This window comes from Pelobates fuscus, chromosome 3 (assembly GCF_036172605.1).
Source record: "Pelobates fuscus isolate aPelFus1 chromosome 3, aPelFus1.pri, whole genome shotgun sequence".
Lineage (NCBI taxonomy): Eukaryota > Metazoa > Chordata > Amphibia > Anura > Pelobatidae > Pelobates > Pelobates fuscus.
In genome coordinates this window covers 43,807,846-43,833,530 of record NC_086319.1, presented here as the reverse complement: position 1 = coordinate 43,833,530, position 25,685 = coordinate 43,807,846, and the positions used below count along the sequence as shown (strand labels likewise).

Sequence of the window (25,685 nt, the reverse complement as noted above, 5' to 3'; positions counted from 1 at the left end):
TAAATAGATCTAAAAGTAAACTTTATTTTAGAACAAAATGCAGTATATAAGCATAGTGTCAATAAATCTGTATATTTTTCTGTATTACTTTCAACCACTCTGTATGTTCTGACTATATATTTTTAGAATAAAATAATTTATTTTTTTGCATTTAATAAGATTTTTTAAATGAATTACCAAGCAAAAATGTGTAATATTCGGACGATTTATGTTTTGCATGTCTCCTATCTGCTGCTTAAGCTCGTTGATAAATATATTTTATTACTTTTATCAACATCATGTATCATATAGTATGGTTATATGGTTAATCAATATGTTATATTTCATTTTTAACAGGTCAAAGAGATAGTGAACACATGTGGTGTGGTATTTTATTAATTATAAGTTTGAAATAGGTAAATATACAGGTCCGAAGAAATGTCACAATTGAAAAATATCTCCTGTATTTTTTTAATCTGTTTATATATATTTGAGAACTTGGTGAAGCATAGGACATATGTTTTTGGGTTTCAAGGACCAATAATGTATTTATTTTGTGTCTTTTTATGATATTTGCTCTCATTCATTGATGCTTTCCTATCTCTTAATATGCTCGGAAGCATTGGGGGGACATCATATTTCATTCAGTTAAGAAGCAGTAGTAGTGATCAGTTCGCTGACCAATAGATCACTGTTGTCAAGGACTATGCATAGATTTTTTAACGGATGCCCATTTTACTTTGTATCACGAGTTCATCTTCAGTGAGATAATATGAACTAGCTGTTATAGCTGACAAGGATATGCACATGTTAGACACAACCTACAAGGGATTTAGCTCACTCTCGCTGGCTTGAGAACTGTTTATACATATTGCATAAGTGGGGTATCCGCAAAAGCATATGAATAGGTCCACAGCCTAGTAAGCATTTACCTTAATTAAAGGGACACTGCAGACCCCTAAAGCACTTTAGCTTGCTGAAAAGCTTTATATGTGAAGAGTGTGTCCTATTTTTTTATTTTGCAAAAAGTGCAGATTTCAATACAAATTGACACTTTTATAAATTATACTGGTTACACCCACCGGCTTTATTTTTAAGCAGACAACCGGTCTTGTTACTTCCTGGTTTGGTTAGCTCAGTGGAGCTAAACTCAAGAGACAGCAATTGCCCCGAACACCTGCCTTGTAATGACTTCACATTGAGCTGCTTTGGAAAGTCTGTGATTGGTCAGCCACAGAAAGTCTTGTGAGGAGGGCTTGCAAAGGCAGAAGACAAGAGAACTGCAGGTTTTGCAAGCTGCTAATAGATATAATTCCAATGAAAAAATGCAGAATTAAATGCACGCAAGTTTGTATTTGGTATATATCTACTAAACAGTGATTTTTATTTATTTTGTGTTTGGGCAGTGGGGTGTTCCTTTAATTTACTCATTGTCATCAAGCAGCACCTATAAGAGAAAACATACATTTGTGTCCTATATGACATTCATAATATGCAGGGGACGCTGTCCATTAAAATCTGCCATATTACATAAATAAATTTTTTTCTTAAACATAATTAGATTTTGCAGCAGATTTTAAGATATCGTGTGCAAAGTTTTTTAATGATACATTTGATTAATTGTAATTTACTGGGGCTCAATACAAAATTGCAACTTACATGATGCTCTTACAGCCTTAATGCTGCACCAGATTTGTAGTCTGCAACAGCTGGGGTTCTACCTTTTGAGTAACCTTTTTTGATTTAGAGCTGAATAAATATAGAGTATAATGTTCAAACAAGTAATTTCTTTTTGAGCGCAGAATATGTATTTGTGATTTGGAACTTTCACTGTCTGCAAACTAGCATACAAAGTCCCCTAAGTGCACACAGCTGAATGGTTTCATTTTATTTGAGCTCAAATCTATATGAAGTTTAGACATCAAATTAATCTATTGCTACGAGAGCAGAACTTGGCTCAAACCAGCAAGAGAGATTTCCATCACTTTTGAAGGACGGATAGTAATTCACTGTTAACACCCCCTACCTCTAAAAGTGTGTATGGCAACATAATGACACAATGTTGAGCTGTTGATTATGACAACATGGCTTCTGCAGGGGACCGAAGAAAATCATTACTGGATGTAGTCCAACAAATTCAGCTGTTGTGTCCCACCTTGCTCCTAAAGTCCACTAACATTGTCGAAACATAAATTTGAAAAAACAACTGTGGGAAAAATATCCAGTTAAATACATCTTTGGTATGATGTAAATTATGAGTTGAGAGACTCGTATATGTACAACATTCGGCATACAAGCCTTTTATTTGTTATGTTAATATTGCTTGATATTCTTTAACTATTTCTACATTTACTAGCAAAAAAAATACAAAATCTATTATGAGAATTTCCACATCAAGTTAAATGCACATTAATTAGTTACCTGGAAAACTGGTGATCTACATATTCAAGATCAGTATTAATTTCGCGTTGGTGATTGTTAAAATAGAATGTTCACTACTAGCATTCATTCGTGTTATGCTCTTCGCTGTGTATAGAGCAATGTTCTGTTCAATATGCATGTGTTCTTAGAATTTTATTTTTTTGTATTGTGCAAAATCCTGTTTACTATTAAGTAGGTGGATTTAAACTATGCCGGCATGCCATTCTGGATTCAACTATTATGGATTGTTTTATAAACCCAAAAGCTTACAATGAAAGCTTTATAGGAATTTTCTAATTGGCAGTAATCGTGTTTGTTAAATTTTAGTGACGGCTGTAGTCTCTTCTGAATGTGAAGTATTCATTCCCTCTTTAACATAAATTTGAGATTTGCATATCGAATGAAACAGGGCTAAGTCTCTTTTTATTTGTCTCCATGTTGCAGACTGAGAATGTCGATGTCTGTCTGAACTTCCTGGCAGCTAGAGGAGTAAACGTGCAAGGTCTCTCTGCGGAAGGTAAGAGATAATCATCGGGTTGAAATATCATAAGTGAAATCAAAATAGATAAATGACATAAGTGATTTCAAAATAGACAATCAGTATGTTCAGAAGCAAGTTCCTAGGAGACGAACATGAATAATAATCATGGATTACAGATAGAATATGGAATCATTATGTAACAAGGGGCAATGTTTGACCTTGAATGACCGTAGTGTCATGTCAGTAGGGTGCTACAGAATCATTGGCAGAAAATAATGTTTCCTTTTTTTTTTAAAAAGTTCCAGCATGTATGAAATAATCCTATAATACATATTCATATTATGAGACGCTCACACGTCACTAAACAGAGATTGTAGGGCTCCATTGAGCTTAGAATAAAATTACAAAGAGCTAGGTTTGGGGAATTTTCCATTTAATACACACGTTAATTTTAGAGATCAACATAGATATATCTGATCGTGGACAATCCCAGGGTTTACTCAACCAATTATTTTTAATATATCTTTATTTTTTTATTTATTAGTTTATTTTTTTTATTTGCACCTTATTTTCTGATATTGTAACCTTCTTGTGAATTGGTGGGTATGTATGGTGATTTGTGGGGATAGCATTTAAACACCTCTCAACAGTCCCAGATCTAGCAGGACCATTGTGATTTTGAGATTCTGTCCCAACATCTGGAGACACCAAGGAACTGTTCCCAGCAAACCTGAGTGCATCATTAGATGTGAGCACTCTGTGCCGGGGCACTTAGGACCATGCAGAGTGTACTACAGATCTATCTGTTCATGGTCTGCCCAGAGTGAGGACGACCTGGGAGGCTGTCAGTCAACCACACTCACGCCACGCGCACACTCTCCATCTTCAGATGTCCCTACCCTCTTTCCTCGTTAGACCACCAATCTCGTGCATCACCTGTAGCATCACTGGCACAGATCTTGAGGCCCTTCCACCTCTAACTGAAAGATATGCTTGAGGCCACAAAAAAAATATATGCTAGAACATTGATAACTAACCTTACCATCTCAGATGTTTGTAACTTACATTTCCCATGATTCTAATCTAAAATATTTTTGCTTCATTGACTATGTAGTTCACAAACATCTGCGGTCACAAGAAAGGCTAGAAATGTTCTAGAGCCGTTTACCAGCTTATTAAAATGTGCTTTTTCATAATATATTGCTTACAATCCTACATTTTTAACTAGATCATGATTTGTTGACCTGAGACATCTGGTTACTAGACGGGAGATGGACAAGTCTGAGATAGACGTTGATGTTAAACCATGTGTTTTTTTAGAAGCTGTAAAGGCTGTGTGAAATGAATGAGCTATTCTCTAGAGATGTAAAGAAGATACTATGTATATGTTACATAAGTAGAATCTGATTAACTTATGTGCTGGCGTTTCAGATCTTTTTTACTGAACAAAGTGAAAAATACGGAGTAGTAGCAAGATTATTTATCAGTGTTTTTAATAAGGCAGACATCTCATACAAGATCTAAACTTTGCCTTGTTTATTTTGGATACACTTACCACTGAAATTTCTGCTGCAGCGATATCAAAGTCACGCCAAACAAGCTTCTCAGCCCTTCATCCATATACTACCTAACAAATTACTTCTGTACGTTGTGTTCATTGTTATGCTATGTTTATTTTACAAGATGCTTACCTTATTTTTGATCTGAGAAATCTTTTTCATATGACTCCAGTGAGAGATGGATGATGCTTAGCGCCTTGTAATGATGGAGGTCTGGCTAAGAAAAGCAACTTTTTGGGGAGGTCTTGGTTACAGTTTGTTAGTGTTTCAACCCTTTTGGGGACTCGTACATAAATTAATGTGGTGTTAATAGTATGGAGACCATAGATATAAATGAATCTGCTGTTAACGTTATAGAAACCACATTGTTAAAATTTAATTTTATACGTACTAACCACTGGGCTAAATATATATATATATTTCACAGTAATCAGAAGACATTAGAAAGATAGATGTATGAACTCTTATTATGACAGTACTGGAATAAACTTAGATAAAGGGAACATTATATATGGAATAGTTGGCCATAGTTCCTAAAATAATATGACTTAACTTGGCTTAAATTTTCTGATGTACCGCTCGACTCACTGAAAAGTCAGTAAAAACTTATGGAAAATGCATTTATTACTTATATATACAATAAACTAGGTAAAATGTCTAAAATTACTATCAAAGTATAAGGGAAAGTTACTGAATATATATAACAAGAGGGAAAATCCTCAAAACATCAGTTTAGTCTAAAACCTTGTCAACATTTTTTTTTTTTTACATTTATAAGTGGAATGTTCATCAGTAGAATATATTCAGAGTGTTAGTAATTCAGTGGTGAACTGCTTAGCTCACATGGTTTATTTCCTGTTTTGTCCTGATACGATCTTTTCAACTGACTTGCCTAATGAGACATGAATGTAACTCTATTGGGGAATAAAACTAGTGAAGTAGACTCTGCACTAAAGCCATTTGTATAAATCCAATTATTTTTATCCAGCTTCAAATTTCATCTGACTCCTTAAACTACGTAGGGTTAGCTGATGATTTTAGGTCTGTTTTCCCTGATGATTAGAGAAGCTGCACAACCTGCTGGTACTATTGAACTGCCAATGGCAGATAGCTAATATTAATTAAACATGTTTTAAATAAAAAATACATTACTTTTACTCAGAGGTGTAACTAGAAACCACAGGGCCATGGTACAAAAACTGCCTTGGTCCCCCCCCCCATACATCTACCCCTCACAACCCCCCATAATTTTACCCTTCCCCTCCCATACGTTGCCCCCCCCCCCCCCACACATGCAGACATACAGATACACATGCAGACACACACATATACAGAGACACACACAGGCACACATACATACAGACACACACATACATATAAACACACACACACACATACATACAAACACACACATATCCCAAAAAAATTACTCACCCTCCTGTTTCCTACCTTTTAGGTGCAGGAGGGTGACTTTCCCTGGGGTCCAGTGGTGGCTTAGTCTGATGGGAGTCAGAGTTCCCACTTCAATGTGGCCCAGGTGGTTCTACCACGCAGCCGGGGCCACAAAACATGGTGGCGGGCACCGTATTTGCAGGGGTTCGAAGGGGTCCACAGGGCTGCCACTGCTTGTACTTTAAAGTGACACTAAAGTCACCAGAACAACTACAGCTCAATGTAGTTGTTCTGGAGAGTATAACCATTCCCTGCAGGCATTTCCATGTAAACACTGCATTTTCAGAGAGTGTTTAAACTGTCCCCTAGGGACACCTCCAGTTGCCACTCCTTACATCTCCTGCATGGAGACCGTAAACTTTCCTCATAGAGATGCATTGATTCAATGCATCTCTACGAGAAGGTGCTGATTGGCCAAGCTAGTGTTTGGGTGGGGCCAGCACCGGCAGACCCGCGTGGCACTGAAAAGAAGGTAAGTTTTATTACCTTTTGTAAAGGGGTTAAGAAGGGGAAAGCCACATAAATGGTGGTTTTAACACTAAAGGGTCAGCAATACATGTTTGTGCTCCTGTCCCTATCGAGTTCCTTTAATTTATTACTGTATATGAAACAAAATTGTCAGCATAGATTGCTGTTCATGCATGCCAATTTGCTGAACTGGCACTGAGCCAGGGAGAGTTTGAGATCATACCCAGTTTTTTTAGCACATTTATTTCAGTATTATAGGTTTTATATAACCCACAATGTTGTATTATAACCCCAACTTTGCCTTCCTGTGAAGCAGAGTCACTGGTGCCAGGGGGCTTACCCACCTGTAAAGGCACTGTTGTTCCCAATCCAATGTCTAGTGTACAGATACACACACACACACCAATTCTCCCAATATTAACAGCTCCGAAGTATCGAGTCATGGACTGCACAAGACTTCTGAACATGTCATGTGGTATCAAACAACAAGACATTAGCAGCAGATATTTTAAGTTCTGCAAGTTGTAAGGTGGGGCCTCCATAGATTAGATTTGTTATACCAGCACATCCAAAGATGCTCAATTGGATTGAGATCTGTGGAATTTGGAGGCAAGGGAACACTTAGAACGGTTTGTCATGTTCCTCAAGCCATTCCTGAAATTGTTTGCAGTGTGGCAGGGTGCATTATCCTGCTGAAAGAGGCCCCTGCCATAAAGTAACAGTTAGTCAGTAGTTTTAATGTCGTGGCTGATCAGTATATATATATATATATATATAGATGACTCTAAACAATATTTGGAAGAAGTCTTAAAAGAAAAAAAAGTGTGACATTTAGACCTTTGATGGGGCAATTGATTGTATTAAAAGAGGTTATGATATTTTCTACTTTTTAGGTTTTATTTACTTTTAATGTGATATCACGGATGTGAGACATGAAATTCTAAACCGTGTATTTTAATACTAATATGTTTGTGTAATCCTGAAGTAGCTGATATAAGAGATAGAAAACAAAGCAATTTCCCTAACTCTTTTTGGAAATCTCTTGAACTAATGCCATTAGGGATATCCATTGTATTCACTGTGGCTGCTTGCTGGGCCAAATCAGGCTTTCGAGACTAAAGACGAAAGAAACAAGAAGACACTTTCTCTCAGTACATTAATGTCATAAGCTTCCCTTTCCGTAAAATGATATAAACATCTGCTTCTTTCTTTAATTCTCATTTGATATTATCTCTGCTTGTTCTGGCTACTATAATCACTGTGTTTGAATCTGTCTGCTTTTTAATGGAAATATACCAGCTTCCGTAAATTAATAAAATAGTAAAAGTTTAACATGTATTTAAAAGACCACTTCAGAGTACGTTTTGTGCTGGGGCAGGGTTGGTGCAAAGATTAGTTTGGTTACAGGGTTGGTGCGAAGAGTTTTGGTTACACAATCGAAGAAGCATTTTGTTGCCCTAAATATATAAAAAAAAAAAAAAAAGCATCTTCACTTGTGTGTTTTTTATCCACTCTCTTAAAGTACCCCTGTTATCCCATGTGTGTACCTTACACCCCCTGTGTGTCTCTTAGAAAAAAGCTAATTTTTAGGGCTGTGACTATACTTTACCTGCACTTTTGCCGCGCAGATTTAATTTGCTAAAACTTGAACTTTATTGAATAACCCTGCAAGACATTAAATTTAATTTACCACGCGATGCAGTGGTTTTTAATAGCTAAAATATACTTTCCCAATCATAGAAAAAAACATCCCTCTTTGTTTTGGACACAAAGTTTTATTATGAAGTTAACAGTGAGTTCCTGTGTGCAGCTTGTGTGTTAGTAGACGTATTAGCATAATTAAAAATGTTTATTGGGAACAGTTGGATCCAAAAGTGATGTTGAATAGGTTTGCATGTTACAGGTCACATGTGGACAGGATGGTATCCTTAAAGGACAGTACATTCTAGTATTCAATAACAATCTTGTATGTGCCTTTCAGTCTTTTCAACCATGTCTTTTGGGGGATCATTTGTGTAGCATGTTTGTTATTTGCTAAATAGTTTCTGTTTAAATAACAATGCATTGAAAACTGTACGAGGGATATTACAGTATATTGCTGAAATGGAACATAAGAAAAAAATAGAGATCTGTAATGTGTTCTCTGGCGAGAGATCTCATAGATTTTTTTAAAGCAGCATGTCATGTGCATCGTCGTTTTTTTATAAACACTATGAGACCAACTAATTGAAATAGCCAAGTTTTACTCACCTATTTCGAAGGAAGTGCCTTTAATGGCTGTCAGAGATCCTGCAGAACAGCAATGTTTTCACTTGCAGGGTTAAAACATTTGTGACAAAGCAACCAGACTACTTAATTGAGATGAAGTGGTCTGGGTGCATAGGCAGGGCCGATCCTGTCTGGGTGCAGACAGACCAGGGGCTCAGTATATAGACCGGGTGTGTCCTGCCCCTCAGGTAGATCCCACCCCTCTCATTAGGCTCCACCCCTTCTCTATATGCGCTGACCAGCAGAGGGGGCAGAGCGTAACAAAGGAGGGGACCTACCTGAGGGGGCAGAGCCACATACCTCACCTATCTACAGAGCACCTGGGCAATCTACACCCACAAGGATTGGATCTGCCTGTAGTGCATCAATTAAAATAACTGTAGATATTATGGACCCACATTAGTCATATTTGCTTTAAGATATTGCAACGTGTATGTAACCATTCACTGTTTTGCAGAAATAAGAAATGGAAATTTGAAAGCCATTTTGGGGCTGTTCTTCAGTCTTTCACGCTTCAAACAACAGCAGCATCAGCAGCAGCAGTATTATCAGTCACTGGTAGAGCTTCAGCAACACGTCACTCATTCCTCCACACCTGCAGAGGGCAGTCCACCAAAAACACAAGATATGCAGTCAAGGTATGTCTCTGTTGTTATAATGTTATATTTCCAGACACATTCTCTAAATTACTCTATGCAGTTGTATACAATGAATCATCTATAGCAGCAACTGGTGATTACATTTTGGTTAGTGAAGAAGGATAGACAGACAGATAGACAGACAGACAGACAGATAGATATACATATATCACAAAATCTTTTTGTAAATGCATAAGGGATTACAAGGCGCAATATCCGTTTATATTGTAAGGATGTGATGAAACTGGTAAATGGTATGTACACTTTTTATTTTAACAGAAATATCTCAAGCACATGTATAGTATCAAAATGCACTCATAATGATGCTAAGATATTTGCTTAGATAGTGGATTGTGATTTTGTTTTCAAATGGTTGAAGACACTCTGTTTGTTTTTGTTTTTATTAGTAGTCTTCTGTGGCTTAATGTCCAGTTTATATCTATATAGCATGTTCTGCAACCTCTGTCTGTAACAATAAATGTTACAGAGAATGGCTAATGTAATGTAATTATGTTTTATCTGACTTGGTGATCTTATCCAAGGTGTTCGAAATGTTCTTACATACTTTTATGTTTATTTTAAAATACTCCTAACTCTCAAATGTCCCTCACTAATTCATAAAAAGCCATCATGAGATAAATCTGGCCAGACTAGCCTACTTACACCTTTACCATCAAAGTTATTTAGCCCCGCTACAAACACACATCAAGGACGCTCCTCCAACTGTGGCACACTAACTGTGAAGACGTGCCTCCAACCATGGCACACTAAGTCGACCTGCTACCTCTAGAGATGATCCCATCCACCCGAACGTTGCTGTAGGAGGTCCTACACCTTGTCAGACTTTTCTCCATTATAAATGAATCTTGCCTTCACACTGCACAGTCCTTACCCTTGCTAAACAATCATACTTTCCCTCACTCATTAGTTCATGCTCCCGCAAACCTAGGCGTGTCTTTGATACCTTCAACTCTCTCCTTCACCCAGTTAAAACCAGCCCGCCAAACTAACCTTTCAGCTGATACCTTTGAATGCTACTTTACTGACAAGATTAAACAAAATAATTCTCCCCCCCTTTGCTCCTCTCGCCCCTCTCTCTTCAATCTAGCTTCCGTCCCTTCTACTATACTGAGACTGCTCTGACTGAAGTTACAAATGATATAATCACAGCTAAATCCAAAGGCCACTACTCCATACTAATTATTGACTTCTATGCCACCTTGGACACTGTTGATCACGTCCTCCTTCTAAAAATTCTTCAATCCCTCGGTCTGTGTGACACTGTCCTCTTGTGGTTCTCCTCATATCTCTCCTAACGTACACTGAGTGTCAACCTTTATGACCTCCCAGAGTAACTTCTATGTCACATATCTGTCTCTGGCTCTTTCCCAAAGAGCCACACTCCACTCTCACCTCCAGTTCTGCTACTTTTCCACCTTGTCAGATACTGACTGGTTTCTGACCCCGCCCCCCAGACCCTCCCAATACAGTAAAACTGCACGTTTTAGAGTGGCCTTTTATTGTGGCCACCCTAAGGCACACCTGTGCAATAATCATGCTGTCTAATCAGCATCTTGATATGCCACACCTGTGAGTTGGATGGATTATCTCGGCAGAGGAGAAGTGCTCACTAACACAGATTTAGACAGATTTGTGAACAATATTTGAGGGAAATAGGCCTTTTGTGTACATAGAAAAAGTCTTAGATCTATGAGTTCAGCTCATGAAAAATGGGGGCAAAAACAAAAGTGTTGCGTTTATAATTTTGTTCAGTGTATATATATATATATATATATATATATATACACATTTAATATATAACAGGCATTTGTTCTTATGTGATGCATTACTCTATGAAGAAACAAATGCAAATATTGCATGTTTACTGCTCTTTTTGTGGAACATTTGTACGGTTTCATGTCTTGCATTTTCTGTATCCACATTAATGAACATTAAATAATTTACTATTTCCCCTTATCCTGGCGGTAGGAACAATTACAATCTCTCCTCAGTTCTTTTTTTTTTTCAGCTCACCAGATGCTCATATGAAAACATTTAAGAAAGATCATTATATTTGACAATCAGGATTTATTAAAACACAAAAACACATTATTATGACAGTTTGCGTTCCCAGAACAAAGTGGGGGAGATTTAATGATATCCCTAATTTGCTTGTTTATGGTTCACATGAATTCTATTAAGAAGCAGTGATTGACCAATGACAGTAAAAACATGTATCAAGCTACAAAAAAGAGATTCATTGAAATTAATATTTAGGTTTATAATAGCATTAATTTTTAATGGGATTGTACAATTCTCAAAATTACATTTTACTTAAATCAATATAGCATGAAATACATTATCTTTTGAAAAGCCAAACTCCAGAAAAAAATGTTGTTAAAGGGACACCATAGTCACCAGAACAATTACAGCATAATGTAGTTGCTCTGGTGTCTATAACATCTTTATAGTGCAAAAGCAGTGTTTACATGACAGCCCAGGGACACCTCAATTAGCCACTTCTCGGACGGCCACTAAAGGTGCTTTCTTGGGCACCACTGTGCAGCATTGACGTTCAGCGTCTCCACGATCTGCATGGAAACGCTCAACTTTCCCCAAAATTTCACTGGTGCACATGTCTAGTCAGTGTCAGAGCCTCTTCCAATTAGATATCACTTACACTGTCATGGCATAAGAATATGGAATGGGATGCCGAAATCTCTTTAGAGTTGTTTGTCATGACAGAGTTCACACACCCAACAGGGAAGTCTTTACAATAGAAAATCTATAGCAATAGATTTTAAACGTTGTTTGGTTCCCCAAAATTTTTCATCATGTTATTTTAGTATGTCTCCCCTGAATTTGAGTTTCCATCAAAAAAAAATTGACAATGGCCTAGGTGCCTATTGTGGTCCTTTAATAAGAAATGACAAGGGCCTAATTTCATAGATTCTTATGTTTAATTTGTGTTATTGTTATTGTATTTAAAGTTTATCACTATGGATAACAGGCAATAAGACAAGTACAAATAAATAAATAATACAGTTCTAATATATATCTTTTTTTTTTATCTTGCGTGTCTTGTGCCTTTCTTTTAACACGATTCTATTTAGATTTTCGACAAGGTTAATGCCCATTTATTGTTTATATTTTTGCTCAATTAAAATTTGTATAATAATAATAATAAAAAATTTTAATTTAGCAAATCAAAAATATTAGTTTGCATCAGTCAGCATAGCTCAGATGAGGGCTATTGTAATATAAGTGAATATGCTCTATCTATTATCATGAAGAGGTTAAGTACAAGTGATTTTTTTTTTTTTAGATGTAGATTTAAAATAAATGTCATCTTCATGTGGCGTGACAAAATACACAGTGAAATCAACTTAACTGATGGAATATTTCACAAATAGCTTAGTATATTTCCATACCATCAGCAAAATACTAAACCACCAGTCATTAAAATGTGCACATTTTGCAATAACTATTACCCTGTCTTTAGTCATAGTTTAATGCAATGGTCACATTTTTCCTAATAAAATAAAGTGTTTTATTAACACACCAGACAAAAGATATAAAAAATATCCTATATATATCTTGTACCCTTTTCCATGCCTCAGATGAGTTTAAGTTTACATGTGCAATTACTCATGAGGTATTCCATGAACATGGCAGGATTAACCATAACTCGACCTAAGGAGGCTGACTAAGGCCTGGGGTTTACACAGAGGCTTCGGAACCCCATAAAGCATAACTATATAAATAGTAAATGGGAGATCCCAAACTGATAACCTACTTTGGACCTTGTGCTGTGGGATCTAATTCTGTGTCCATGAACATATCAGATTGCCCAACCTGATAAGCAAGCCATGATCCCTAGGATAAGCAATTAACCCCTCCACGACAGAGTCCACATGTGGTACAGAGCTGTCAGGTATGTACTTCACAATGGGCTCCATACCTCATACACAGGTGATTTAATTGTCCCTATTAACACTAGTGAAGCAGCACAGCATTAGCTGTATGGAGGTCCCACAAGGCAGCTGATTGTGAAGATAGCCACTTTCTCGACCACCATGCCCATCATCCTCAGGCAGCCGTGGGATCTCCAGTACAAGTACATGCTGCAAACTCAGTGATCATGTGTACATGCTGTTACTAGATAGTCTCACTCCTGAGGGTGTCCAGTGACCGCCTCAAGAGACTTTCACAGACTGTCAAGAGACTGCTTACAGTTTAAAGCTCAGATACGTGTTTCTTGGAAAATAGGTGTTAACTTTTTCCCCCCAATTTTGTAATGCACTAACTATATAATACAGTAACAGGTAGGGGGTTTGTCTATTCAATATGTTTATTACGCATGCGTTGCCTTATCTACAGGGCAAGATATTACACTTTTGTCCAGAAGGTGTCTCTTACATGTTTAACTGCTTTTTTTCCCCAATAAAAATATGAATTAATTTATAATTATTAAAAACCAAAGAAAGGAAAAAGTTACCTGCGCTCTCTCCTTAATCCCTATGTATATTTAGACAAATGGAGGTCATTTAGTTGCTCCAATGGCCATTGGAGGGGATGCCCGCCTGCCAACGTCAAGGCAGACCCGCCTAAGCGGGTCCTAACACTGACCCTTCAGCCTGCTTCCTTGAGCTTCTGGCAAAGATATCTGATATGAGACAGAGAGGGGTATTTTTTATATACACCCCTATATACTTATTAACCCTTAATAGGGAACACATGGGATGGGCAGCAGCATTGTAACCAGGCTGCGTGATACAAAGTAAATACAAATACAAAAAGAGAAGTCCTGCGCTCACTCCCATCACTACTGGGCCGGCAGCAATGACTAAAGTATGCAATGTGTACTGTAGTCATTGCTGCCGGCCCAGTAGTGATGGGAGTGAGCGCAGGACTTCTCTTTTTGTCATTTACAATTATAATCACAATGATTAAGGTATATGATGTGTCTAAAATAATATGATATGGTATTGACCATAGTTGTGTCAATAATAATATGATAAAGTATTGGCCTTAGTTAATTGGCAGCTCTTGCTTGTTGTTCACATAGTATAAAATATTGCAGAACATTTAGCAGTGTGGATGCAGTGCTTTTTTGAAAATCCAGGTTCCATCACTGCTGGAGAACAAAAAAACAAAACAAAACAAAAAACAACAACAAAAAAGCATTAGATAGAACTCTACTGCCCATCCCCCAATTATCTATTGTAAGGCAGTTTCATATAACAAATACAAATCTTGGAAACTCCTATGAATTTCTAGTAAGACAGCTTTCCTAGAAATGTGACTTCCCTGTGAGCTTTCCGTGAATTAAAGTCTTGACACAAAACAGTGCCCAGAAAGATGCTTAGAAAACATATATTAAGATTCTAAGAACATTGTACTGATAAGATAGAGAGAAATGCTTGTACTTAAAATAATATTCTTCATGTCTCATTAATTTATTTTCTTTTAGTTTTTTTTTATTTTCTTCTTTTTTTTTTTAGAATGCATTTATAATATAGGAAGTTTAGTAAGAGTTTAAGGAAATATAGGTAAACTAAGAGTTTCCTATCAATGAGGCCAATCCCATTGTACAGCGCTACAGAGTTTGCTGGCGCTATATAAATAATACAATATTAATAATACTAATAATAATAATACAATTAATGCTGGAGTGTTAGATTCAGTTTTGTCAATCTTGTAGGAGTCAATTCAAGGTACTAACTCACACCTATAAAGCACTGAACAATTCCAGCCCCTCTTGTATCTCTTCACAGATCCATAGGTATGCCCCTTCTCGGTCTCACCGCTCTGCCCGTGACCACCTCCTGTCCGTTGTTCGCACCCGTACGTCCAACTCATGCTTTCAGGACTTCTTGCGGGCGTCTCCTTTCCTTTCCTATGGAATAGCCTGCCTACCGCCATCAGACTCTCCCCTAGTCTTGCATCTTTTAAGAAGTGCCTTAAAACCCATCTCTTTAGGAAAGCTTATGGCCTCCCAGACTAACCTTTACCTCACATACCCGTCTCTTGCTCTCTCCTAAAGGGCAGCACCTCTCTCCTCTCTCCTCTCTCCTCCAGCTCTGCCTTACTCCCACCTTATTTGATTGCAAATTCCTGTCCTATTGTGTTTTACACCCCACCTCCTATAGAATGTAAGCTCGCTTGAGCAGGGTCCTCTTCAACCTATCGTTCCTGTAAGTTTTTTGTAATTGTTCTATTTATAGTTAAATCCCCCCTCTCATAATATTGTAAAACGCTACGGAATCTGTTGGCGCCATATAAATGGTGGTAATAATAATAATAATAATAATAATAATAATATCAATATATTCCCACTGATATTATCCTCCTTAAAGAAACATTGTACTCACTATAACAACTTCATCTATATAAAGTTGTTATAGTTCCTACAGTAGTTTCCCCTCCTTAGTGGCCCCTAATGGCTAGATATTAGAAGGCTTGGAAGTGTGTCTTCAAGCCATGTCTCCAAGCCCTTGCTGGCATTTCGGATCTGGACTGCCCGTATGGGTTGGACCAGTATGATATGTTTCAGAAATGTTCTCTTTGTAATGGCACAAGATGAGCAAAAATCAACTTGAGAACTGAGCGGGGACCCACCGAAGGGCAGGCTATTTCAGCTGCTGCCCGTTCTCAGTATTCTCTTGCTACCCATTTTTCTGCTCGCCACAAGCCATCAGAGTAGCAGAGCCAGAGTTGTTACTTACCCGGCTCTCACACTCTAGCATACTGTGAAATCCTGCAGGCATGCTCAGTGCCATCACAGACAGAATCATCGGCACATCACGGCCAGCACCACACATACACCTATGGTCCTCAGTGCTCCTCTATTGGGAGTATTGGATTGGACTGTCATCCTGGAGGCACCTTCCCAGGATGACATGATGCTAGCTAGAAGGAGGCCACAGCAGAGCTCAGGGACACTAGGCGCTGGAGAGAAGTTGAGTACATTTTTTTTCATTTATTTTTGTAGTGCAGGTGGAGGCAAATGGGGCCTGAAAATAACTAGGGGCATTAAGACTATTGTGTTACAAATAGAGATAGTCAATTCTACAGTGTCTCTTTAAAGGGACACTATACACAACATAAACAACACAGTCTGGGAAAAGTCCTGGTTTAAGTCATTCATAAAACGTGAGCTGTAGTGGTAATGTTCCTCAGAATGTCACTTTAAAAAAATGATGTGGTCAACTAGAGTTTGCAGTTTGTTACAGGGGAACCCACCCTCTGCACCCAGGGTAAATAGTGTGGCTCTGAGCACATTTTCTTGGTTGTTAGAAAGACTCTTAGTCCCCTGTGTTCATTGTAGTAGTCACCATTCTACAACATACATTGGGGTACTGAGCAGTTGAGTAATTTCCTTCCCACAATATTACTTTATCAGCTCACTGATTACCACCCACATTGCTTGAGAATATGGGTACTGTTCTGTTTCTGCTTAATTTCAATTTACTTTATGGTTGACAGTAAGTGTGCTAACTTATTTGATTAATTTGGAGATGTTTGGAGAATTTTTTAGAACGTTTGCCCAGAGGAATTCAGAAATTAGTTTAGTCAAGGTAATAATGTAACATCATTCAAGCCAAATTCGAGGTCAATTTTGAAATTTAGTAACACCCAATGTAGTGCTTAATTTGGGTATTTGGTTTTTTTTTTATATTAGTTTATTTATTAAATAGTAAATTGTAGTGAATTAAAAACCAAATTGCTAATTTTTTTCCATGTCAACTGATTTGGAATAAGTAATAGCTAATAAACTGTAATTAATTTTAAGAAGGTATGTTCTTACTGTAAATTAATTACACTGTTTTGGATCTTTAGCAACAATTTATGTAAAACTCAAACTATAGCTTGTCACAAAAATAAGCTCCTTCAATATGTTAGATCAGGGATCTCAAATTATAGATGTTGATTTCCTACAACTCCCAGAATTCTCTGAATGTATTAGATGACCATAACGAGTTGTAGTCCCGCAAGATGTGGGGAGCTCTAGGTTGAGATGTCTATGTTAGATGTTCTGCACTCACCAGCAATAGCAGACTGTATCTTGTAAATATATTAATGTGTTCTAGTGGTCACACTGTAACGGAGCAAGTTGGAAATACGTAAGACCACTAACAAGCGGATTACAGTAGTCAAGGCGAGAGAGGACAGTGGCATGGACAAGCACCTTTACCGGATCAGACGTTAAATAGGGTCAGATCCGTGCAATATTTTTGAGATGGAAGTGGCAGGATTTGGCGATTCATTGGACACGAGGGGTGAAGGAGAGGTCCGAGTCAAAGAGAACACCTTGGCAGCAAACCTTAGAGGTAGAGCAGATGGTGGTGCCATTGACTTGGAGGGACAAAGACAAGGGAGTAGCAACACTTGAGCGGGGAAAGACCAGAAGTTCTGCTTTGGACAGGTTCAGTTTAAGGACATGAGCAACCATCAAGTTGGAAATAGCAGAGAGACAGTAAGAGACACGAGTCAAGAAGGGTGGTGAGAAATCAGGGGACGGCAGATAAATTAGCGTGTCCACATAGAAATGATACTGGAAGCCGAAGGAGCTGATGAGTTTACCAAGGGAGGCAGTGTACATTGAGAACAATAGGGGACCAAGGGCAGACCAACAGATAGGGATTGGGGTGAAGAGGCAGATCACTGAATGAGCACTGGGCGAGGTAGGAAGAGCACCAGGAGAGAGCGGTATCTAGTAGACCGAGATTACGGAGGATGAGAATAAGCGGTTGATGGTTATAGAATATTCATAAAGTGTAACTCTCACTGTAGAGAAATACCAAAAAATTTATTATACTTATACAAAATGTATTTAAATGATTTCTGTATGTTTATTAACAAACTTGCGTAGTTAAGAACTGTGTTTTTTTTTTTAAACCAACAGAGACTAATTAGAAAAAAACTTCCATTTTAACCATGTCTGAGAGTTATTTCTTCCTGAATGGCCATTTTGGGCATAAAGGTGTTATTTGATTGCCAACCACTGCACCTCATGTTTAGTGAATAATCCGCACAGAGTTCACATTTTATTGACAAATTCCATCGGCGAAAGTGTTATAAATGTAACCAATTTGCGTTATAATTCCAGCTTCTATTGCTTTACCATTTTTTCATCCTTCTCTGTCCATTGTTACTGATTTATCTTTCAGCTTGGTAATGACCTAGTAATTCATTGTACGATTAGCTATAACATGTTCGATACATTGTATGTTGCTGTATTTATTCAATGTGCGCATAGCTTTCCGCTACATTTTTTACATGTATAGTTTTGCATTTTCATGACATTTGTGTATTACATGACGTTGATTAGAGCTGTGGTTTTTGTGCATGCTTTCATGAATTGTTTCATTTAATTTTTCTGTTTCTTCTCACAGTCTGACAGCCAGATATGCAACTCAGTCTAATCACAGTGGAATTGCAACCAATCAGAAAAAGACTACTAGGTCAGTTGACAACTCAAATTTATTGTGTGCTGGCGATACACAATTTAAGCCATAAAACACTAATCTCTTACTCTGCAGACATAAACAGACATTAAACAGGCATTACTGTAGATACAAAGTAGTGTCATACCGGCAGTAATAGTGCCAATCAATAGCTATTACTAACGTGTCAGTATAAAGTGCCACAAATATATATTCACATCTAGTCTATTACAGAAGAAAAAGTGCAAAAAATCCCCCACACTAATGCAGAAATACAAAATCTTTAAATAGTAAAAAAAAAAAAAAAAAAAAAAAAGTGGGCAAAGAAATTATGTTCAAGGTGCTAACAAATATTAAATATATTCAAATCCCTTATGTTTCTTGTGGTGTTAAAAGTACAGATCCTCCTAAAGGTACAGATAGTTCACAATATCCAATTATAGGGATTCTTTGTCAGATTATTCCTCAAACAAAATGAAATATATACACACATAGGGCAGCATGTAATCAAAGTGCGAAAGACGTATAAAGGTAAATGGTCTCACTGACCAAATGTGCCTCCAACAGGACTTTAGGTGGTGTTTAGACTTTTGTAACATTGATGGTACGGATGCCAATAACCTGGATATCAGTGATGGGAGATTTTTAGATTTTCTGGAGTAAAGTCTGTTCACATAATGAAAGCATATATTATAGCTTTATGTTTTTTCTATTTCCATTTTTAATTTTTTTTTTATTACATACTGCCTTATGAATGGATATGTTTCATTTGTTTGAGGAATTATCTGCAAAAGATTCCCTATATTTGGGTCTGATAAGCAGACATTAGACAAATTGTGATACTTAAAAGAAATGCAACATTTTAAAGCATAAAATTAAGCTGTCACAGTTCCTTTCAAAAACTTAAAAAAAAAAAAGAACGTAAAATCTCTACAACATATCGGTAGTTCTCAGCATTCTACATCAATGCACTTTTAGAGAATTAGCACAGATAATATTTATAAAGCACTGGTAATCTTGCAGTCATTATGATAGCTATCAATATGAGAATTTCTTGCTCTCTGCCCCTATATAGTCTAGCACACATGGCATGTATTTTGTAGCAAAAGAAATACTAGTATGTCCTAAAATGTGTTTCATCGTGTATAGTATGTACCAGAGGTCACAATCTCACTAATAACACTGATTTATAGCAGACAGCTGACACTCTCTTACACTAGGACATTCTTTCCCAAATAGAATATACTACAAAATGCTACAACGCAACGGGGTGGATTCTTTTAACAGAATAAGGATTTACTCTACCTTAAAAGCAATTGCTCAAATAAAGTTTCTGGGAAAATTTAGGAAATAGTAAGCCGAGTATTACATGACGGTAGAATCAACCAACACAGTTAAATAAGCACTGATTAGCTGGCGACTATGAGTTATATCTCCCAGCATGCTCTGCTAATCTAAGAGGTAGGGAACCTTTGGCACTCCAAATGCTGTGGAATTCACCTCCCATAATGATATTACAGCTAGAATGCTGGCAAGGTATCTTGGGAGAAGTAGTTCACAACATTTGTAGTTCCGAACATTGCCTACCCCTGGTAATTTGTACATATAGTCATGAATACGTCTTTAGGTTTACTAGAAACAATAGTATCACTGAAATGACAAACTATAGCACGCTGAAAACCAAAACTGAAAAGAATAGACTAAAAAAATAGTTGTGGATATAGATGAGTTTAAAATCATTTCCAGATTAGTTTTTTGTTCACTACAATTGTGTGATAAGCAAATAAATAAATTGATTGATTAATTAATAAATTAAAATAATGTCACATATTATTGAATTTCTAAAACTGACTAATCTCCAAATATGTGTATATTCCAAAATGGTGACTTCTTCCCCTCCAAAGAGCTGTGAGTATCTAATCCTGGATTTTATTCGGAAGGTATCTCCAGGCTGCCTATCTAGTCATTAATGTTACACTATTTCTGCTTTTCACTTGCTGTTTGTGTATTTTCAATTGTAAAATATTTTTGGTCATTCTATTGCATCATTCTTTATTCAATGTTGTGTTCCATTAATTGATTGTAGCCACTATCATGCATGTAATATGAAGATCACTCATATCCTGACATTCTGAGGTCACCTTTACCTCTTTATATTTAGAGGTTTGAATATATACCCTGTGTGTGTTATTAATCTTCATTTATCTTATTTTTAATAGGGAAATGCTGAAGTCAGCAATACATGCAATTATATGAAATTAATCTACTCTGAATGATGTCTGCATTATCTTACCAATGATTACATTTATAATTGTTTTTTTTTTCTGTGATATACAGGACCGCCACATAGTTTTTGGTAATATAATTGGCCAACTTGCTCATGAAGGATACGCCACCTCCAGAAACTGACTTTTATTGTAAATGTTTACATTTCAGATATTAATTACAGGTTTCGATCCACTATCAAATATGCTAGTGACCTGTTGCATTATGCTCTTAAAGGAACACTCCAAACACCATACAATTGTCAGTGTATTGTAGTGGAGGTAGAATGGGGAATCGGAAAAAAATAATTATAATGATCAAGTCAATATGGATCAAACCCTTTCACCAATAAGCGTGACCACCTGGAACCCCATAACCAGTTATATTGATGATACCTAATATACAACAAACCTAAAGGAACATTTGTTTTCCCAACCACTTTGCGTTTCACAAAGGTACACTGTTGTATATATTGGGGACTCCTAACTCAGTCAGCATGGCACAGCAAATGTTGAAGCGACCTATAAATACCAATACAACTTTAGCTTTATTAAGTGGTTTTGGTGTATAGATCATGTCCAACATTCATACTGCTCAATTCTCTGCCATTTAGGAGTTTAAATCACTAAGTTTATGCATCCCTAGTCACATCTCTCCCTAAGTTAAAAAAAACTAGTCTTCATGTGTTTTTTTGTATATGATATGATCAAAGCATGGCGCTAAAGACTATAGGTTTCCCACTAATCCTATATCTAAATTAATGGTCTCTGACCATTTTTTTTTTTTATTTTTTTACCTTGTATTGTCGATAATATATTCTTCTGTTAGTTAGAATCATCTGATGTTTTGTGCATACATTGTTCCTAAACAGTCATGCTCCTAACAGTCAACAAGACATGGAGCAGTGACAGAGGTCATGGAAGAGCTGTAGATCACATACACGGGAACCTGCCAAAGTACAGCAGACACATCATGTGTTAGTTATAGATAGCAGGAAGGAGGTTAATCACTCACCCCAGTCATCTGACATGTTGATTCTGTTAACTTTATATTACAGCAATAGGTGGGAGGCCATCCTTAATTTGAGTGGTACCCCCTGCTAGAACTCCCTCATTGCCTGTACTATTACAATTTGTAAAACATTCCTATGATAATCACCGACTTGTCATTATTATTTTCTACTTTGGAATTTTGCCATTAATTTTGAATATTTTTTTAAAAATGCACAAGCTGTACCAATAAGCATCTATAAGCAAAGTTGTTTATGTCATTGTATTTCAACAACCTCTAAGAGCCCACGCATATTTTTGAAACACGCTGCTGCGATCTATAAAAATAAAACAATACAACGCAGCATAATATGAATTGGTGTAGGAGAATATGTGTAGAATTTTTTTAATGACAGTTACCCAATTATGCTAGAGATGCTAAAACAAGCCTAAAAATATACTAGGGCCCCTTAGTAAAATGTTAGCAATGTGCTCTCATGGCAACGCCTGTTTGTACTATATTTTATGTATACATACACATCCAAACATTTTTTTTTTTACATTTTTTTTTTATTGTAGCCTGATAGTACTACAGTCAGACAGCTGAGACTTCCATTTAGAACTGTTCAGTAGGAAGCATCAACATTCTATAAAAATAGCCCAAGAATCTTATATTTCTTTTTACATGGAAGGAACAAGACACTGGGAAGAAGAGAAGAATGTTAGATAGTCTCCAACTCCCACTTTCTATGGCGACACTGGTTTTCGCACCTCACTGAGTGCTGGACTGGTGTAACTTCATCTTTCTAAATTAAATTCATGACGTTGTAAAAAAAAAGTATTTAAATTCCATGTTTATAGATGCACTTTCTTATTTTTACAGTAGTGTTTACAGATCTATGATCATCACTGAGTTCAAAGTGGTTTATTCACTTTCAAACACTTAAGTACATATCCCTTTCATCTGCAGAACACTATAGGCACTGTAGTGCCATTTCCTGTTTGAAGTCAAGTTTATTTATTAAACATTTGTACAAATCCTTGAATGTAGTCATTCACTCAAAATGCCCACCATTTTTAATGAAACATTTCAAGAGCTCTGTAGGGATAGAAAAACACATTTATTTCTTCTAGTTATTATTAGTATTCTAGTTTAGTCATGTAAAATCATTTCCTTCCAAACAATGTTCTCTCTATTATTATTATTATTATTGCCATTTATATAGCGCCAACAGATTCCGTAGCGCTTTACAATATTATGAGAGGGGGATTTAACTATAAATAGGACAATTACAAAAAACTTACAGGAACGATAGGTTGAAGAGGACCCTGCTCAAACGAGCTTACATTCTATAGGAGGTGGGATGTAAAACACATTAGGACAGGAATTTGCAGTCAAATAAGGTGGGCTGCCCTTTAGGAGAGAGTAAGAGACAGGTATGTGAGGTAAGGGTTAGTCTTGGAGGCCATAAGCTTTCCTAAAGAGATGGATTTTAAGGCACTTCTTAAAAGATGCAAGACTAGGGGAGAGTCTGATGGCGGTAGGTAGGCTATTTCATAGGAAGGGAGCCACCCGCGAGAAGTCCTGCAAGCGTGAGTTGGCCGTACAGGTGTGAGTAGCGGACAGCAGAATATCATGGGCAGAGCGGAGAGACCGAGAAGGGACATACCTATGGATCTGTGAGGAGATATAAGAGGGGCTAGAGTTGTTCAGTGCTTTATAGGTGTGAATTAGTACCTTGAATTGACTCCTATAGCATACAGGAAGCCAATGTAAGGACTGGCAAAGGGGTGAGGTGTGAGAGAAATGACTAGAAAGGAAAATCAGTCTGGCAGCAGCATTCATTATGGACTCTAGCGGTGCAGTATGGCTTTTGTGAAGACCAATCAGGAGAGGGTTACAATAACCCATGCGGAAAATTACTAGAGCATGGACAGGCTCCTTGGTAGTATCTTGTGTAAGAAAGGGGCGGATGCGGGCTATGTTTTTAAGACGGAATCTACAGGATTTGGCAACATGCTGGATGTGAGGCTCAAAGGTGAGGCCAGAATCAAGTATGACGCCAAGACGGCACGCTTGCAAGGATGGACTGATGTGGGTAGCACAAACTTGAAGGGAGAGCGAAAGAGGAGGAGGAGTATTAGGAGGAGGAAAGACAAGGAGCTCAGTTTTACAGAGACTGAGTTTCAGAAAGCGGGAGGACATCCAGTCAGAGATGGAAGAAAGGCAAGCAGTGACACGTTGCAGGACGGCAGGGGAGAGGTCCGGGGAGGAGAGGTATAGCAAGGTGTCATCAGCATACAGGTGGTAGTGGAATCTCTAGACTACCTCAAAGCTAGTTCTCCAGGCTATAATCCTGCCACACTTGTACAGGTATTTTTTAATTGACATGTAATCATATCTGTTATAAAGCTGTACAAAAACGGATACCTCAAATCTTAATTTTCACGTTGTTATTATTAATATTAAGAGAAGCTCTATTAATCGGGAGGGACATGTTGCAGAATGAGGTTTACTATATATCAGGAGTTCTTTATCTTTCCTCCTTCAAATATTGGATTCTAAAATACCCTGGCGCAAACAATATATTAATACATCATTTTTGAAATACTGTACCAGGGAGTGTTCATTATTTAACAAGTATCAATCTCTACAACATTTTATGGGAGGTAGGAGGTACAATAGGCTGTACACTGAACCAATACAATGGCTTTTTTATTGATCTTAGTTTTATAATGTGTTCTTATTTTAATTTATATTACAATATATATTCATTTACAATTGTATTACTCAATATGAACAAACATGTCAATTCCATAGCCCTTTTATTCTCTCAATTTTAGCAGTATGAAACACGAAAAACATCAGACACAAATTGGGAGGAAAGAGTGTTTTAAAACTTTTCTTAGTAGTTTTATTTCGACTTGCAAACCTAGCTTTGGTTTAATATTAACTATGAAGGGGTTGACCCATACCTCCGCATGACTGATTGAAGTAACCTACGTCAAGTCAATGATTAAATGGGCAAAGTGAAGAGCAGAGCAAGGAGACAGTCACAGAACTCTGCATTCTACAGTATTCAAAAATACAATCAGGTAAATTAACATGGCTATATTATTAACCATCAGAACTTTTCAACAGGATTATTTATATATATATATATATACAGTGTTCAAGTATAGATTGTAGCCGTATGAGTTCAGAGATGCAGATGTAAAAAACAGATAAAATTCGTACCTTGTAATACCTTTGCTATTGGACTAACAGAATTCTGTAATGACAAACCTTCGGGCAAACCTCCCTTTCTCAGGTGTAAAGCATTTCCGTGCAAAGACGACACATAGAATTCAAAGTTGAGTTAAAGCGACAGTGCAGATAAGTTCTCACTAGTGCGTTTACACAGGTTTTCAGCATACCGCGATTTGTGCGTAGTAGCAAGTGGATTTTTGATTTTTAGTCCTCTGGGGATCAGCTGTCTTTTCTTGCAGATGGATAGAAAATATGTGTCGCTGCTGAGCTGTACTTCCTATTGTATCTTACAAGATACAAATTGTGACTATATATATATACATACATATACGTATCTATCTATCTATCTATCTATCATCTAGAAAATGCCTTGACCATTATTGACTGTACACAACTTTAACTGTTTAAATATTAAGATAATTCAAACTATTTTTATTTTTTATTTTCATGGAATATCATAGACTAT

General features: G+C 37.0%; 1 protein-coding gene across 5 annotated transcripts in view; it reads left to right on the top strand.

Moving 5' to 3' along the window:
* The window catches only part of NAV3 (neuron navigator 3), a 662,176-nt gene that overhangs the window by 496,881 nt on the left and 139,610 nt on the right, over positions 1-25,685 (top strand). For 4 of the 5 annotated variants that reach the window (XM_063446980.1, XM_063446976.1, XM_063446977.1 and 1 more), the window contains 3 exons: positions 2,845-2,917; positions 9,086-9,266; positions 18,665-18,733. In XM_063446980.1, coding sequence (XP_063303050.1) covers positions 2,845-2,917; positions 9,086-9,266; positions 18,665-18,733 — 323 coding nt within the window. The remainder of the gene's footprint in view (positions 1-2,844; positions 2,918-9,085; positions 9,267-18,664; positions 18,734-25,685) is intronic. The other variant, XM_063446978.1, reaches the window with a different exon arrangement.